Below are 16,946 nucleotides of genomic sequence, written 5' to 3'. Positions count from 1 at the left end.
ATAAAAGACCTTTGCTTCAGACTCCTAAATGAGTTACTGTCAAAAGGAAGTGTGGTGGTCAATACTATTACTTTGGTCTTGAAACTGGTATACTAAAAGGTGTTTCTGCTGGTAGCAGAAGGCTTCTGCTATCAGTATAGCTAACAGCACGTTTATACATTCACGTGAACACCAATGCTCTACTGCTCATTTCACCGGTTTATGATCAAGTGAAACATTGTTTTTTTCAAATTCTTCTAAAAAAACACAGTTTCATTGTCACTTTGAGACAAATAATCATTAAGAAATTCTTCACTTTCATAATCGCTTTCCAAATTTTTGTTTTCTTCTACTTGACTTGACGAGTATCTCTTCTTCACTAATAGAAGATGATTTTGCCAAAGCTAAAACATTAGATTGGCATTTCCGCCAGTTTCTTAAATAAGTCATTAATTTCTTTCATCGTAAGATCAAGTAAAAATTTGAATACTAAAAAAAACGTACGGTTTTTTTTATAATTGAGTTTTTTTGTCAACATTGATTTAACATTGAAACAACGTTAAATAAACAATGTTTGAACCGTAACGTTGTTTTAACGTCGTGACATATTTGAACAACGTTGAAACAACCCTTTAATTAAATTTTAACGTTAAAACAACGTAGAGATGCAAGCTGGGATATATAAATATATATATATATATATATATATATATATATATATATATATATATATATATATATATATATATATATATATATATATATATATATATATATATATATTATATATATATATATATATATATATATATATATATATATATATATGTTATTCGTGTATACGTCACAACAAAATGTATACATCATGTATATATAAATAATTATATATACAACCCATGATGGAACAGTCATCCAACTAAATGAAACAACAAAGTAACGAGATCTAGGTATTAACTTAAGTAATAATCTATAATGGAAAGACCAGATCACAATAATAACCAATAATGCTTACTTAAAACTAGGTACTCTTTAGCGGACATTTAAGTTCAGGTCTACTGACTTGTTTACTAAACTATATGCAACTTATGTTAAACCTAAATTAGAATTTTGTGCAGTAATTTGGTATCCACATTTGAAAAATAAAACAAATAAACTTTATAGAGTTCAGCAAAGATCTACAAAGCTTGTGCCAGATTTAAGTCACAACTTTTATAAAAGACGTTAATCGAGCTTAGGGTTAGAAAGTCTCGTAACCTAAAGAAATAGAGGGGACCTCATCGAATAATTTAAAATAAAAAGTAATTTAAACAAAGTAAACTGGTGTAATCCAACCTCAAAAACTTTTTCTTCAAGTCTCAAAGCTCCATCTTTAAATATCAGAGAAGAACAACGCAAAAATAGTGCTACAATTTACCACTATCTTTGTGTTGTACCTTATTGGTACAATTTACCAAATAACTTAGTAGCACCAAAAACAGCTAACTAATTCAAGAAAAAATAAGACGTCTTATCGCACAACAAGCTATTAACTTACTACTAATATTGACTATAGTATAATTGGATTACAATAATTCTACTCTGCAAAGATTTGTAATATCTATGCTGTAGAATTAAGTAAATAAATAAATATATGTATATATATATATATATATATATATATATATATATATATATATATATATATGTATATATATACATATATATACTGCATATATTATTGTAAATATATTTTAGAATAATATTCTGCAAATATTATTGTAAAATATATTTAACTGTTGGTAACAGCTTCTGCAATAAAATTTTAGAAGCTGTTACCAACAATGTGAAATTAGTATTGTAGATCTGTTAATTGTGGTATTATACCTTCGATACTTTAGTGCTAGACTTGTATAACGCATGTGTGCTAGCGTTGATAACAAAGATGTATGTGACATCCCGTTTTATGTTAAGCCCCATGGTGTTCATTTAAAATGGTCACTATGCAATCAGCGTAATCGTTGGTGTCATAAGACACCAACGATTCGTGTAAGAAGAAATGGCACAAGAAGAGACTGACACGTTGGCCTGGCCAACGTGTCAGTCTCTTCTCACACGACACTTTTATGTAGGCATTGCGTTTGAACAAAAAAATGCCGTGCTAAGGGTTTAGGTTATATAACACTTTCTTTATTATCGTAAAACAAAAAAAAAATTTCTAAGAATAAATATTTTTATTACTTGTAAACTTTGTGCAATAAATATATTAGTTTGTTTCTTTAATAAAAAAAAATAAGAATCTTTTCCTGGCCAGGTTTTAGGTTTTTGGGCCGGGGCGGGTTCGGCCGTGCCGGCTTTTAGGTTTGTACCTATAAAATACAAAGTGAAATGTCATATTACAACATTTCACTTTGTATCTTTTATTGATATTTCCTTACTATACTGGCGACTTATTTACACTTAATAAGTAAACTCAATTTTTTATAATTAAATTTAAATTAAATAGAACTAATTAGTATTAAATATAATTAATTAAAATTAAATAGAGAGTTGGAAAATAACTTTAAACGGTAAATGACCAACCAAAATTAATAACCAACCAAAACAAGCAGACATTTTTTATTAAACGAGTTAACGCATGATATTTTATGCGCTTTTTATCCAAAGTTGTGAAAATTTTTTTTTGGTAATTAGGACGGCTAAAGTAGGTCTTAGGGTCGTTAATAGGACTTCTAGATACGGAAGTCCTTATAACGTATTAATGTAGACGTCACTAGGACGTCCTTATAAAAACGTCTACACAGAACGTCTTTAGAACGTCTTGTTTTGGTCTGAGATGTCGCAACCTAATTAAGACGTCTGTAAGACGTCTAATTGACGTCTGTGTGAGTGTATATATATATATATATATATATATATATATAATTATATACATATATATATATATATATAAATACAATGAAAAATGTATGTCAAACAAAATCTCAACTTCAAAAAAATTTTTTTTATATATTTCTTTAAAGGTTTGTAAGAAATTAGTACAAAATATATTTAACACTAGAGGCCTTTCAATGTTTCATCAGTAGTGTTAGTTATGTAAAAATGCTGTTATGTAAAAATTTTTTTTTTTTTGTTACAAAAGTATTTTTTAATCAATTAATGCATTGTTGCTATTAGTTACCATTGTCTAATATTTTTTAAAACAGGTACTGTTAGTTAAAAGTATCATGCTTTTGTTTATGCGAATGACTTTCATAAGATAATAAATTTTTATCACTTTTAAGTTCCAGAAATACAAAAAGCTGGAAAAATGGTTCCATTATTTTTTTTTTATACGTTGGCAATCATATACATGATTGTCAAACCTGTCTGTTGAATGGCCAGTTCTGCAACTTGAAATGTGACCATTAGTTCGATTTCTCAAATTGTTTGTTTTTCCAGTATACGTTGATTGACCATTACAAGACAAACATTTTAGATATTAAATGACATTCTTGTTGCTACAAGTAATGTGACTTTTAATGTTCCAAATATTACCTTTGGATGTTACGAAATTATTTACCTCTTGTAGGTAAAATAAACAAATTTTGCAACGACTATCATTGCATTTAAAAATTCCTATCTTTTTGTTATTAGATGTTGTGGAATTAAATTTAGCGGAAGTAAGTTGTCTCAGTAAATTTGGTGGTTGTTTGTAAGCTATTACAGAATTTATGTTAGAAAATATTTTTTGTATTTTTTCACTGGTGGATAAACTGAGTAGAAGTTTGGTTTTAGTTAATATAGGTTGGCAATTTAGGTTGCTGTAAAATGTAGTGACTAAAGGAACGACTTCATTAGGTTTCTTTTGTTGAGCTGGTCCTTGTAGTTTTGTAGTTTTTTTAGTATGTTTATATATAATATAATAGTTATATATACATATATATATATATATATATATATATATATATATATATATATATATATATATATATATATATATACACATATATATGTATATATATATATATATATATATATATATAAAATATACATATAATATTTATATATATATATATATATATATATATATAAATATATATATATATATATATATATATATATATATAATATATATATATATATAATATATATATATATATATATATATATATATATATATATATAATATATATATATATAATGTTTATATTATATATATATATATATATATATATATATATATATATATATATATATAACATATATATATATATATATATACATATATATATATATATATATATATATATATATATATATACATATATATATATATATATATATATATATATATATATATATATATATATATATATATATATATATATATATATATATATATATATATATATATATATATATATATATATATATATATATATAATTTACATATATATTAGGGTGGAGCGATTTTCATAACAAAAAAGAAGAATTTAAAAACCAATATACTGAGACACGAATCAATGTCTATTAATTGTAAGATAAAAGTAAAAAAATATTTTTTGATTTTGATAAGATTTTGAGGGTCCTCTTTGGAATTTAAATTCTTGACAGGTCCTAATATTTTGGAATTTTTTTTTTTCTAATCTATATCAACCTTGGACTCAAAAATAGCAGAAAAAAATGCTTGTTTCATAAATAATATTTTTATAAAAAAAATTTTTAAGTGAAAATATTACTTGCAAAAATATATCTTAAAAGCCCCGTTTTGTGGAGGACGGGGGTTTTTAATGAAAAAAACAACTCTACTTTTTTAATTTTAATTTTTTAATAAAAACAAATATTATTTTCAAAATCAGCATACTTTTTTGCTTCTTTTAAGTATCAAGTTGATATAGTTTAGAAAAAAAAAAATTTAAACAATATTAGGACCCATCAAAAATATAGAATCCAAAGAGGAACCTCAAGAAGTCATCTAAACCAAAAAAAAAAAAGATTAAGGTTCTTTTTTCACCAAAAGATATTGATTTGCTGCTCAGGCAAATCAAATTTCAAAAATTTTCAAAATCGCTTCACCCTAATATATATATATTATATATATATATATATATATATATATATATATATATATATATATATATATATATATATATATATATATATATATATATATATATATATATATATATATATATACGTAAGTGTATATATATGAATAAAGAAAATATCTTTATATTATCATGTATAATATTGTATACTTGAAAGAGTGCTCAATAGATAAACTAGAGCTATATAGTATATATATTACTGTTACCTGCAGTTCCAGGAATTAGCTAAATGCTAAGTTTATAATATATTTAATATTGCAACTCTGAGTTTCATGTGTTATCACAATCATCAGGCAAATAGTAAAAGTTTAATTTTGCTAGGATTTGTTTAGTGGACGTTACGGTTTATATTTGTATTTTAGATCGTTACGGGACGGAAATTGGTTAGTAGTTAGGTTAATAATATTATTAATTTGTTTTTAGTTGACTAATACTTGTGAAATAGTTATATGTTTAATGTTGTTTAAAATATTTTTTATATGTTAAGTGTATTATTTGTGTATTAAAAAAAAATGAAATAAAAATAAGAAAACAAGAATTAAAATTGATATAAAAATATACATAATATTATGAAATATATTACAAAAGCTGTGTATGTGAGTAATTTATTAGTTAGCCTAGAGATATATGGAGCAGATTAGTATAGTTATTTTTATTTATAGTTGTTAGTCAGGTTTGTAGCGAGCTTTGTAATTTTTTAATAAGAATTTATTTTCGTGGCGGCACTTTGATATAATTTCGGTTCTTTTATTTAACAGTTCTTCAGGTTTTGAATATGATATAATGGTAAATTTCTCATACAGACATAGTGGACATCTTTTGGAAATATTCGAGTAGGAGGGTACTGATTTAAGAATAGTCCATGTTAGCATAGGGGTTTCATTAAAATTAAAATTTAATTAACAAACATCAAAAAACAATTTAATTAACAAACATTAAAAAACAATTTAATTAACAAACATTAAAAAACAATTTAATTAACAAACATTAAAAAACAATTTAATTAACAAACATTAAAAAACAATTTAATTAACAAACATTAAAAAACAATTTAATTAACAAACATTAAAAAACAATTTAATTAACAAACATTAAAAAACAATTTAATTAACAAACATTAAAAAACAATTTTAATAAAACCCCTATGCTAACATGGTCTATTCTTAAATCAGTACCCTCCTACTCAAACATTTCCAAAAGATGCCCACTATGTCTGTATGAGAAATTTACTATTATATCATATCCAAAACCTGAAGAACTGTTAAATAAGTGAACCGAAATTATGTCGAAGTGCCGCCACGAAAATAAATTATTATTAAAAAATTACAAAGCTCGCTACAAACCTGACTAACATTATATAAAAACATTAGGATTTAGCTAATTCCTGGTACTGTGGGTAACAGTAACATATATACTATATATATATAAATATATATATATATATATATATATATATATATATATATATATATATATATATATATATATATATATATATATATCCAGCGAGCACAGATGTCAATCAATCAATGTCTTACGGACGATCACCCAGCAGGCACAGACGTCGATCAACCGATGTCTTACGGACGATCACCCAGCGGGCACAGACAAACGATCACCCAGCGGGCACAGACGTCAATCAATCAATGTCTTACAATCAATCAATGTCTTACGGATATATATATATATATATATATATATATATATATATATATATATATATATATATATATATATATATATATATATATGATTTTAAGTAAGCACCATTTAAGTATGCAATAAACATTATATATATATATATATATATATATATATATATATATATATATATATATATATATATATATATATATATATATATATATATATATAAATACATATGTGTGTGTATATGTATATACATTAATTAGAGCTTAATCTTATATTGTTTTTATTGTAATTTTTATTATTAATATTATTATTATTTTTATTATTATTGTTATTATCTAAATATTAATAGCACAATGAATATTATTAGTGCGCATAGTTACGCCTATTGTTCGTATTGTTAATTACGGTTCTGTATTCTGTAAAATACACTATTTGTTAGTTTTTAAGTAGTTTCAAGACTTTTTTATGCGCAGTTATATCTTCCATGCGGTCTTTCGAGTAAGGTCAGCAAGCAAATTACAGTTGATATATTTTTATTTTTAAATATAATTGATGTTGTTCATTGTTTAAAATAAAAATTTAAGTAATCGTTTGTTTGTTGTTGGTTATTTTTATTTTTCTAATTTTTATAGCCTGTTTTCATTTTTCATGAGAAGTTAGAACTAAAATGACTCGTAAAATAGCTTGTTTAGCACAATGTTTCTTTTTTAGTAAACTGTTTTAGTTTTGTCGTTCGTCTTTTTAGAACATTTATTGTTTTATTTTCTAGAGCAGTTAAGAGGAGCTGATGGCTTTTTTAGTAAATTCAATTCATTTTCTTATTTATAGATTAAGATTATTTTTTGTAGAAAGAATAATAAGAAGAAAATTTTATTTATGTATTTAATATGAAAAGTTAAATAAAATAAGACTGTTGTTTGTGGTCATGTAAGTTTATTGTATATACAATGTTGTGAACTGTAGTCTGCATTCTTTGTTACATTAAAAATAATTGATGCTAATAAATGTTGTTTTATAGTTGTTAAAGGTTTCCATAAAGGGAAAACTGACCTATTTGTGGCCACGTCCTATTAAAAGCCGCTTTTTTGAGGGCAGTTTTCAAAGACTTTATAAACAGCTTGATCAAATTTTTAGATTTTTTCTTCAGCTGTATTTGTAGTATAAATAATATGCAATATATATTTTTAGCTATAGTTTATAAATAGAATATTTATATTATGTTAAAGATATCGTTTTTTTGGGGAGGAAAACAGCCGGTTTTGGATTTTTTAAACATATTTAAAATGATTTCTATGATGCATTTTTTTAGGTTCAATTATTTAAGTAGATTTATTTTAAAATTTAAGTCATATATTTATCGTGTAAACACTTTGTTAAGCTATAAATTATAAGTTTTAGAAATTCAAAAGGCTTTGTATAGCACCACTCACATCGCCCAATTATTGTCCGCATAATGTACCATATTGTAGCCATAACTTTGTTTGCTCTTTTTTTTTTTTGTAAACTCAGTTATTTTTTGTGCTGATACAAGCATGATATTAGGAAATTTATTTAATTTACTCACCTAGGTATTCAAATAACTATTTCTTTCATTTGTAAGGTAGAAGTTTTGTTTTTTAACAGTCTTGTTGCAAAACAAAATAATATAAAAATACCTCCGAAAAACTCAGACTAATAAAGAAGCAAATTTTGCAACTTTAGTATTAGACTTACCAAAGGCAAAAATGCTCTATTCTTTAATGATATAAATTGTTATTATTACTATTATTATTACTAATATTTTAATTATTATTATATATATATATAATAATATATGTATATATATATAATATTATATATATATATATATATATATATATATATATATATATATATATATATATATATATCTATATATATATATATATATATGTATATATATATATATATATACATATATATATATATATATATATATCTATATATATATATATATACATTTATATATATATATATATATATATATATATATATATATATAATAAATAGATATATATATATATATATATATATATATATATATATATATATATATATATATATATATATATATATATATATATATATATATATATATATATATATATATATATATATATATATATATATAAAGGGCTTACAGTCAAGCAATGAAAAGCAACACTTTTTTCAAAAAAGACGAAATCTGGGTCACGAATATTTCAGTGATAAAACAAAAAAGTTAGTTCCGGCTAGAATTTTAGGATCACCTCGTGGTTGTAAAAATAAATGTAAGGAAAAATTAGGGGTGCTGAAATAAATTTTTTTGATGAATTTTGGAATTTAGGGTCATGGGACTTACAGATCAGCTATCTCTTTGGATGCGTAAATATCGTTCAAGAGAAAAGATATTACAGACATAAAAAAAAAAAAGAGTCTAGTAGAAATTACAACGCAAATTATTATATTAATATTATTGGCCAGAGCATTAAAGTATGTGAAAATGAACTCTTAAATGTTCACGGATTGCAACAATTAAAAGGCAGATTGAACGATATTGTTTCAAAAAAGATAAAAGGGATTTCCATACCAAAGACAGATAAAAGAGGAAAACATGCTAACAGACCAAACAAAGTGAGTAATGAAAAAAAAGCAGGTGTTAGAAACCATATAAATTTAATTCCAAAATATCAAAGTCATTATAGTAGAACTGAAAATTTACACTAAGAATACTAGAACTGCGATATGACCATATCAAGTCTTTATTCGGATATTATCTTCCCTGGTGTGTACAACAAAATATTGAACCAGTTTTAGAGCATACTAATAGAAAAAGTTTTTGTTTAGAATACAATATTGGTTTTAAATAACCAAAATCGGACACCCGCAAAACTTATGATCTATTCAATATTAAAATAGAGCCAGAAAGTATAGTTGCCAACAATCAAGAGTTGATTCTATTAAAAAATGAACTTAGACTCCATAATGCAAAGGCCCTAGCTATGCAAGAAAAGTTTAAATTGGAAGCGGCAGTTTCAAAAAACAACAATAGAAAATTAGTGATAACTTTCAATTTACAACAGGCTTTGCCACTTCCGAAATTAGCAACTGGTCCAGGATTTTATTGTAGAAAAATATGGATGTATAATTGGGCATACATGATTGCACAGCAGGAAAGGGTCGCATGTTTCTTTGGACAGAAAATATAGCAAAAAGAGGAAGTGATAAAGTAGCATCCATTCTTTTAAAGTATTTAAGCAAAATAACCGAAGTAGATGACTTAATAATCTTTACTGATAATTGTCCCGGACAAAACAAAAATTGGCTACTGATGGTTCTCTGGTTTCAGTTGGTAAAAAAGAAAAAATTTAAAAGTATAACTCTCTTTAAAAGTATAACTCATAATAATTTTCTTATACGGGCCATACTCATCTTCCTTCGGATAGAGACTTTGCTCTTATAGAAAAATGTCATAGAAAATATGCACCACAAATTTATTCTCCAGGAGAATGGTACGATATTATTAGCAAAGAAAACAGAAAAACACTGTTTGAAGTAGCAGATATGAGACAAACAGGTTTTTAAAATTTTGCCCCTATTCTTGGAAATATTAAAAGAACTACACATACAAACGATGGTAAAAGATTAGATTTTGCTAACGCAGTTTCCTATCACTTTAATGCAGAAAATACTAAGGTTTTCTATATCAAACATGACATTGATGAAGTACAAACAAATAAATATCGCAAAGAAGGAAAGACCGTTGCAGACATCACTTGCTGAGTTAGAGCAGAAATATATAAGATCGTTAAAAATATCGAAGAAAAAGATTGACACTATTACAAATATTGCCGTATATACCGCCAAATACACCACCAATTTATTACAATTTACAAGCAATGATTGGAGAGAATGAATAAGAGGATCCTGAGATTATTTTACATTAAAATGATTTTTATTGTTGATTTATGTAGATTGGATTAGTAATGTGTATTTTTTTCGCAATAGTATTACAAGTCACAGTTTTTTTCAATAAAATTTATTTATTCCACATTACTTCACATTTTTATTTATTTATTTTTGTCCAATATATAATATCCGTTAGTATTTTCATGATGTATAAATTTGAGAGAATAATAGGTTAGCACTGATTTCATAGATTTAAATAAAACTTAAAAGTCATTTTTCTCAAATATTTGTTTTTGTGGCTTGTCATTGTTTCACAATAGGCTCTTCATATATATATATATATATATATATATATATATATATATATATATATATATATATATATATATATATATATATATATATATATATATATATATATATATATATATATATATATATATATATATTTATATATGTGTATTTTCTGCATTAAAGTGATAGGAAACTGCGGTAGTGAAATCTATATATACATATATATATATATATATATATATATATATATATATATATATATATATATATATATATATATATATATATATATATATGTATATATATATATATATATATGTATATATATATATATGTATATATATATATATATATATATATATACATATATATATATATATATATATATATATATATATATATATATATATATATATATATATATATATATATATATATATATATATACATATATATATATATATATCAGGGGCGGATCCAGAGAGGTTCAAAGGGTGCTCCAGCACCTGTCAACTTTCAACAAGCAAAGTTTACTACTTATTTGCATTTTTATATATATAAAAATTAAATTGTTAAAATATTTTATTCAACTCAAAATTAGCGATTTAATTTTTTGTGAAGGATATCGAAAATAATTCTCTTTGTTGTTGTGTTAGCGCTGGCGTATTTTATATATATTTATGTTTCGACTAGGAAACTCCAGTATAGTCGCTTTCTGATTCGCCTGCTCCCCTCAGAATTATTTTTGATTGGCCTGCACCCTCAGAAGCTATTTTTGATTGGCTTGGTTTCTTAAGCTGATCAAAACTGGTTCTGAGGGGTGCTGATCCAATTAGAAAGATCTCTGAAGGGTGCAAGCCAATCACGCATAAATCAGAAAAAAGGGTTTTCACTAAGCTTTTGGTTAACTCGTAGGTTAAGTGTTTTAAACATGGCGGATTCAATGCTTCAAATCATTTTAAAATGTATTTTAGATGAAAATAGGGTTCAATCAGAAAAGGAATCGTTTTTATCTAATGTTATTGTCGAAGCTCATAATACTATTAGAGAAAAATTTTTGTTTAATGAAAAATCTAAACTAAGTGTATTGCATAAAATATGCAAAGTTTCGAATATACAGTTTCCCTTATCTCAATCATTTCGAGCAGAAAGCGATTTTCAACCAGTGAGGTAATAATTTGTTTCTTAAATAATTATATTACCTTAAAAATTTAAAAACAAACGAAATATTTATATATGTGTGTGAGTATGTGTGTATGTGTGTGTGTTGATTAATGGTTAAAATAATAGCAAATAAAGAAATCATATAAAAATTTTTTGCTTAAACATTTTACTGCAAACTTATTTTTATTTTAAGCTGAAAGATGTGTAAAATTTTTTCCTAGGTGCTTAAAATTTAAAAACATATTTTTCTAGTAAAATTGTGTTCATGCTTAACTATAATATATTTATATCATATTTCTAGGAGAAAATAATCAATTATGTTATAATTTATTTTATGTTTGAATAATACCAAAATTACATTTAGTAAATGATTTACCAGTAAGTTATTTTATGACTTAAAACTGTGTAATAACTATTTTGTTGCATAACATTATTAAATTATGTTTCCTCGCTCATGTTAATTTTTTGTGTTTTTATTAGAACTTCTCCAAACGGAAACTGTTTATTTAATGCTTGTTCTATATCATTAATTGGAAACGAATCTTCGTCAGAATACTTTAGATGTTTGACCGGTATCGAATTATATACCAATGCAGATTTTTATTCAAATGATCCAATTATTTTTTCTCAAACTGATGTTACCAAATCTCGATGAATTGATGAAAACACAGCTTTTTCTATTATTATTTCCCAAAAAGTAAATATAATTCTTTTTGTAAAAATAATAGAACACTAAGTGTCATATCAGAGTCTATCAATGTTGCAACAAATTATTCTTATTCCTCGTTTCTTACTTTGTGTGCTCTCTCAAGTGTTGTTGGAATACCAATCGAATCATATTATCCTATAGAAAAGGATAGAAAAGAAATAGAAACAACAGTTTATGAAATATTTTTCATTTGCATTGTTAGACCACGTGTTGAACATTCTTTAAGCATATCAGTAAAAAATATACACATACTTCGTTGCTATTCAGTTATTGCAAGTTTTAAATAGACCTCTATTATATTTCTAAACAAAGATCACTTTGTTTCTTTAATATCTTTAAAATGTATTCCTAAAAAATACCAAGTTCCTAATATTTTTGCACCTAAAGTAGTAAAATTACCTGAAATTAATCAATTTACTTCTTCAAAATCTAATATCCTGTTTCCTGATTCTACTCAGGAAACAGATATTCTAGATTCAGTTAAAATCCTTTCCACTTTAAAAAAAAAGAAAGCAACTCACAATTGATCAATTTACAATTAAGTCACCTTTTCCTACAGACAAAAAAATTTGTGTTGTATCTTCGCCAATCAAATTAAAAATTTCTTCCACACTATCGATTGCAGAATTTTCTTCAAAATTTATCCATTCACCGAGTAAGGCAAATTTAAACTCTAAAAGTAGTTCTTCTGCTTTTGGAAATAAATGTGAACTATCCTTTGTATACAAATACGATATCGGGCTCTACGAATCTTATGGAATTATTAAACTAGGCAATGAAGATAGTATGATTTATTAAAAAATGTTTATAAACCAAGCTCTAGTTTTCATTTTGAATCCAATAAATCAGGTCGTTCCTTTCAATTCTCTTGGATATCATTATACTCTTGGCTTGCATATTCAGAAACTAAAAAAGGTGCTTATTGTGTTAATTGTGTTATTTTTGGATCTGAAGAATCAAGTCATAATGCAAGTAAACCTGTTCAGCTTTATAAATCTCCATTTGTGGCATAATCAAAGGCCATTAATAAGTTTATTAAACATGCTGAAAGTTCGCCAATTCACCAAACTGCAACTCTAAAGGCAACTCATTTTTGCCAATGTATGGAGCAAAAGATAAATTTTATTGACTTAAATCTCAACAAAGTAGTTGATGAACAAGTCAAGAAAATTAGAGAAATATTAAAACCAATAGTTCTGGCAATTATTATGTGTGGAAAACAAAACATACCTCTCCAATGGGACAGAGATGATTCATTTTACTATGAGAATGAAAATATTAACTCTGGCAATCTTCAATCAATTTTGAAATTAATATCTGATTGTGCAGAAAACAATTTGGTGAATGGGCGAATTGCTACTCCAAAAAATGCAGCATATCGCTCTAAAACTACTCAAAATGAGTTGATTAATATTTGTAATGACATTATAGTTTCTAAATTGAAATGTGAAGTTAAAAAAGCTAAATTTTTTTCAATATTAGCAGATGAAGTATCTGATGTTAGCAATATGGAACAAATGCCACTTGTATTACGCTTTGTAAATGATAATTGTGAAATTTGTGAACTATTTTTTGCCTTTATTCCTTGCGACTCAGGCTTATCTGGAGAAGCTATAGCCAGCCAAATTTTTAATAGTATTAAAGATATGAGATTAAAAATGAAATTTTGTGTTGGTAAAGGTTATGACGGTGCTGGAAACATGGCTAGGAACTGTTCCGGTGCTGCAATAAGAATAAAAAATATTTATCCCAAAGCATTGCATGTTCATTGTGGATCTCATGTCCTCAATCTTTGTGTTGCAGATGCCTGTAACATACAAATAGTTAGCAATATGATGTCAAATGATCGAGTTATATCTCAGTTCTTTAATTTTCGTCCAAAGCGTTTTGATGTTCTGAAAAAAAAATTGAAGAAATGTTTCCAAAAGCTCATCACTTTCGTCTAATTGATGTGTCCTACAAGATGGATTGCCAGAATTGATGGTTTAGATGTGTTTATAGAGGTACTTCTATAATTAAATGCTTTGAGCTAATGATTAATAACGATGAAAAGTCTTGGAACCATGACTCAGTGTGTGATGCAAATAGTTAATTCTTTGCTACTAGATCTTTCCAGTTTCTTGTTACTTTAGTAGTGGTGTCTCGCTGTTTAGTCGCTGTAACAAGACCAATTACAAAACAATTTCAATCTCCAAACTTTGATGTTTTTGCATCACGTGAAAAAGTAAATTTGTTATATCTTGCTTTACAGCGACTAAGATCAGAAATTGAACACAGTCACGGTGCTTGGTATAGTGAGGCAGTTGTATTGGCAGCTAGTGTTGGTGTTTATGAGCACAAGCCTCGTACAAAAGGAAAACAGCTAAATCGATATAATTGTCCTAGTGAATCTATTAATGAGTATTACAAAAAAGTTATTACAATTCCTTTTCTTGACCATTTATCATCTCAGATTCAATTACATTTTTCTAATAGAAACATTGCTATTTATAATGGATTCTTTGCAATGCCAACTAACGTTTTAATTGTTGCTGAATGGAGAAGCAACGTTCTTCTTTTTTTAAATGAGTATGAGGATGAACTTCCGGAACCACGCTATATCATGACCAAATTGAACATGTGGGAAGATTATTGGCGTAGTTTTAAAAATTCTCTTCCAACTTCTCTAACCAAACTCCTTCCTCTTATAGATAGAATAACTTTTCCTAATATATTCACCTTAATTCAAATCCTTGCAACTATTCCAGTAACAACATGCACTTGCGAAAGATCAATCTCTGTTGATCGTCGTTTAAAAACCTATCTACGTAACACAATGTCACAGAATAGATTTAATAGTCTTGCTTTAATGCACGTTCACCAAGATTTCAGCATTAATGCAAATGAAGTGATTGATTGTTTTGCTAGGAAAAATCCTCGTAGAATGAAACTTGTAGATGTTTTAAATTCTGATCCAATATAAACTGTTTTATTTAATAATATAATATAAATATATTATTTACTGTTTTATATATTTAATAGAGTGTTATGGCGTATTAAATGACGTACTAATATGATGCATGACTTTAGTTAAAAAGTGAACTTTTTTTAATGTTGTAATTTAAATAGTGATCCTAGAAAGTTCTGCAGTTTTTATTGTATTTTTTAATTATAAAATTATACTTCAAAAAATATATACAGTAGAATCTTGTTAAGTCTGGCTCTCAAGGGAAATAGATAAATAGTCAGACTTAGCGAATGTCAGAGTATGTATAGAAAGTTTAATGGAAATTGAAAATCTTACTTAGTAAAAGTTTTGCTTATCACACTTAATTATAAAGTTTTCATTATACTAAGTTTATTGATAGTTATAAATATAGTTTAATTATAATTAAAGTTTAATTATAACTGGATATACAAATAAGTCTGTTATTAAATTTTTATTTATATTTTAAGGGAATATTCTTGGAAAATAAATGGTCCAGAACATCATGAAACTTATATTTTATTACAGTTACATAATTTTGTTTATAAACAGTGTTATATAATGTTATTAAATCTGTTCACTAATATTAATGTATTTAGTGTAAAAGTTTATTATCATTGTTATTACAATTTATATATAATTTTTGTGCATAATTATATATTTTAAGTATATTATGTGCATAAATTTATTATATCATAGTATTAATAAATATTTTTAATAGTAAGTTGTAATACAATTGTGTTATAATTGCAACATAATGTGCATGACGCAGGTGTTTTTAGAAGTTAAACTAGATGGTTACTTTAAATATTTCTAATTTTCTGTTTAAAAACCATATTATGAGCAAAATTTGGATAGTTCCATTGAAACTAGATTTTTATTAACAGTCTCTTTTATCAGTTCTACATTTTGTAACTATTCTACTAGCTTATTTTAGTTTTCCTACTGTTCAAATATGGTTTTAATTTAGTAAAGTTTCACGATTTGAGATTTACTATATTAGTCATAAGCTAACAGTTTAGAAAAAGAAATTTAGCACAGTTATGGTAAGAAATTTGTTTACTTTTAACATTTCAAAACAAGGGTTTTATTGTTCAATTCTTATGCCATTCCTAGTTTATGTTATATGTCATAAAAATAATTGTGTATTCAATGTTTGGGTTCATGAAATTAAACCCCGTTTATTCGGCAGGCGAGAGTAATTGTTTTT

At 25.3% G+C, this 16,946-nt stretch overlaps 2 protein-coding genes across 2 annotated transcripts; both read left to right on the top strand.

Annotated features, from left to right (window-relative positions):
* Positions 1-13,874: 13,874 nt before the first annotated feature.
* On the top strand, positions 13,875-14,717 carry LOC136085167 (52 kDa repressor of the inhibitor of the protein kinase-like). Its single transcript, XM_065806455.1, has one exon. It carries the CDS (start codon positions 13,875-13,877, stop codon positions 14,715-14,717), a length of 843 nt encoding a protein of 280 aa, XP_065662527.1.
* Positions 14,718-14,720: 3 nt separating this feature from the next.
* On the top strand, positions 14,721-15,733 carry LOC136085166 (52 kDa repressor of the inhibitor of the protein kinase-like). Its single transcript, XM_065806454.1, has 2 exons — positions 14,721-14,774; positions 14,888-15,733. Exons 1-2 carry the CDS (start codon positions 14,721-14,723, stop codon positions 15,731-15,733), a joined length of 900 nt encoding a protein of 299 aa, XP_065662526.1.
* The last annotated feature ends 1,213 nt before the right edge of the window (positions 15,734-16,946 follow it).

The sequence above is a fragment of the Hydra vulgaris genome, chromosome 09 (assembly GCF_038396675.1).
Source record: "Hydra vulgaris chromosome 09, alternate assembly HydraT2T_AEP".
Taxonomy (NCBI): Eukaryota; Metazoa; Cnidaria; class Hydrozoa; order Anthoathecata; family Hydridae; genus Hydra; species Hydra vulgaris.
Note: the sequence above shows the minus strand (reverse complement) of the source record. Positions and strands in the feature narration are given on the sequence as shown.

Bases quoted from the DNA above. Each gene is read 5' to 3' on its own strand.
- LOC136085167 (XM_065806455.1), top strand. From the start codon at position 13,875: ATGGAGCAAAAGATAAATTTTATTGACTTAAATCTCAACAAAGTAGTT.
- LOC136085166 (XM_065806454.1), top strand. From the start codon at position 14,721: ATGTGTCCTACAAGATGGATTGCCAGAATTGATGGTTTAGATGTGTTT. The intron at 14,775-14,887 runs GTACTTCTATAA...AGATCTTTCCAG, and splicing joins GTTTAGATGTGTTTATAGAG to TTTCTTGTTACTTTAGTAGT.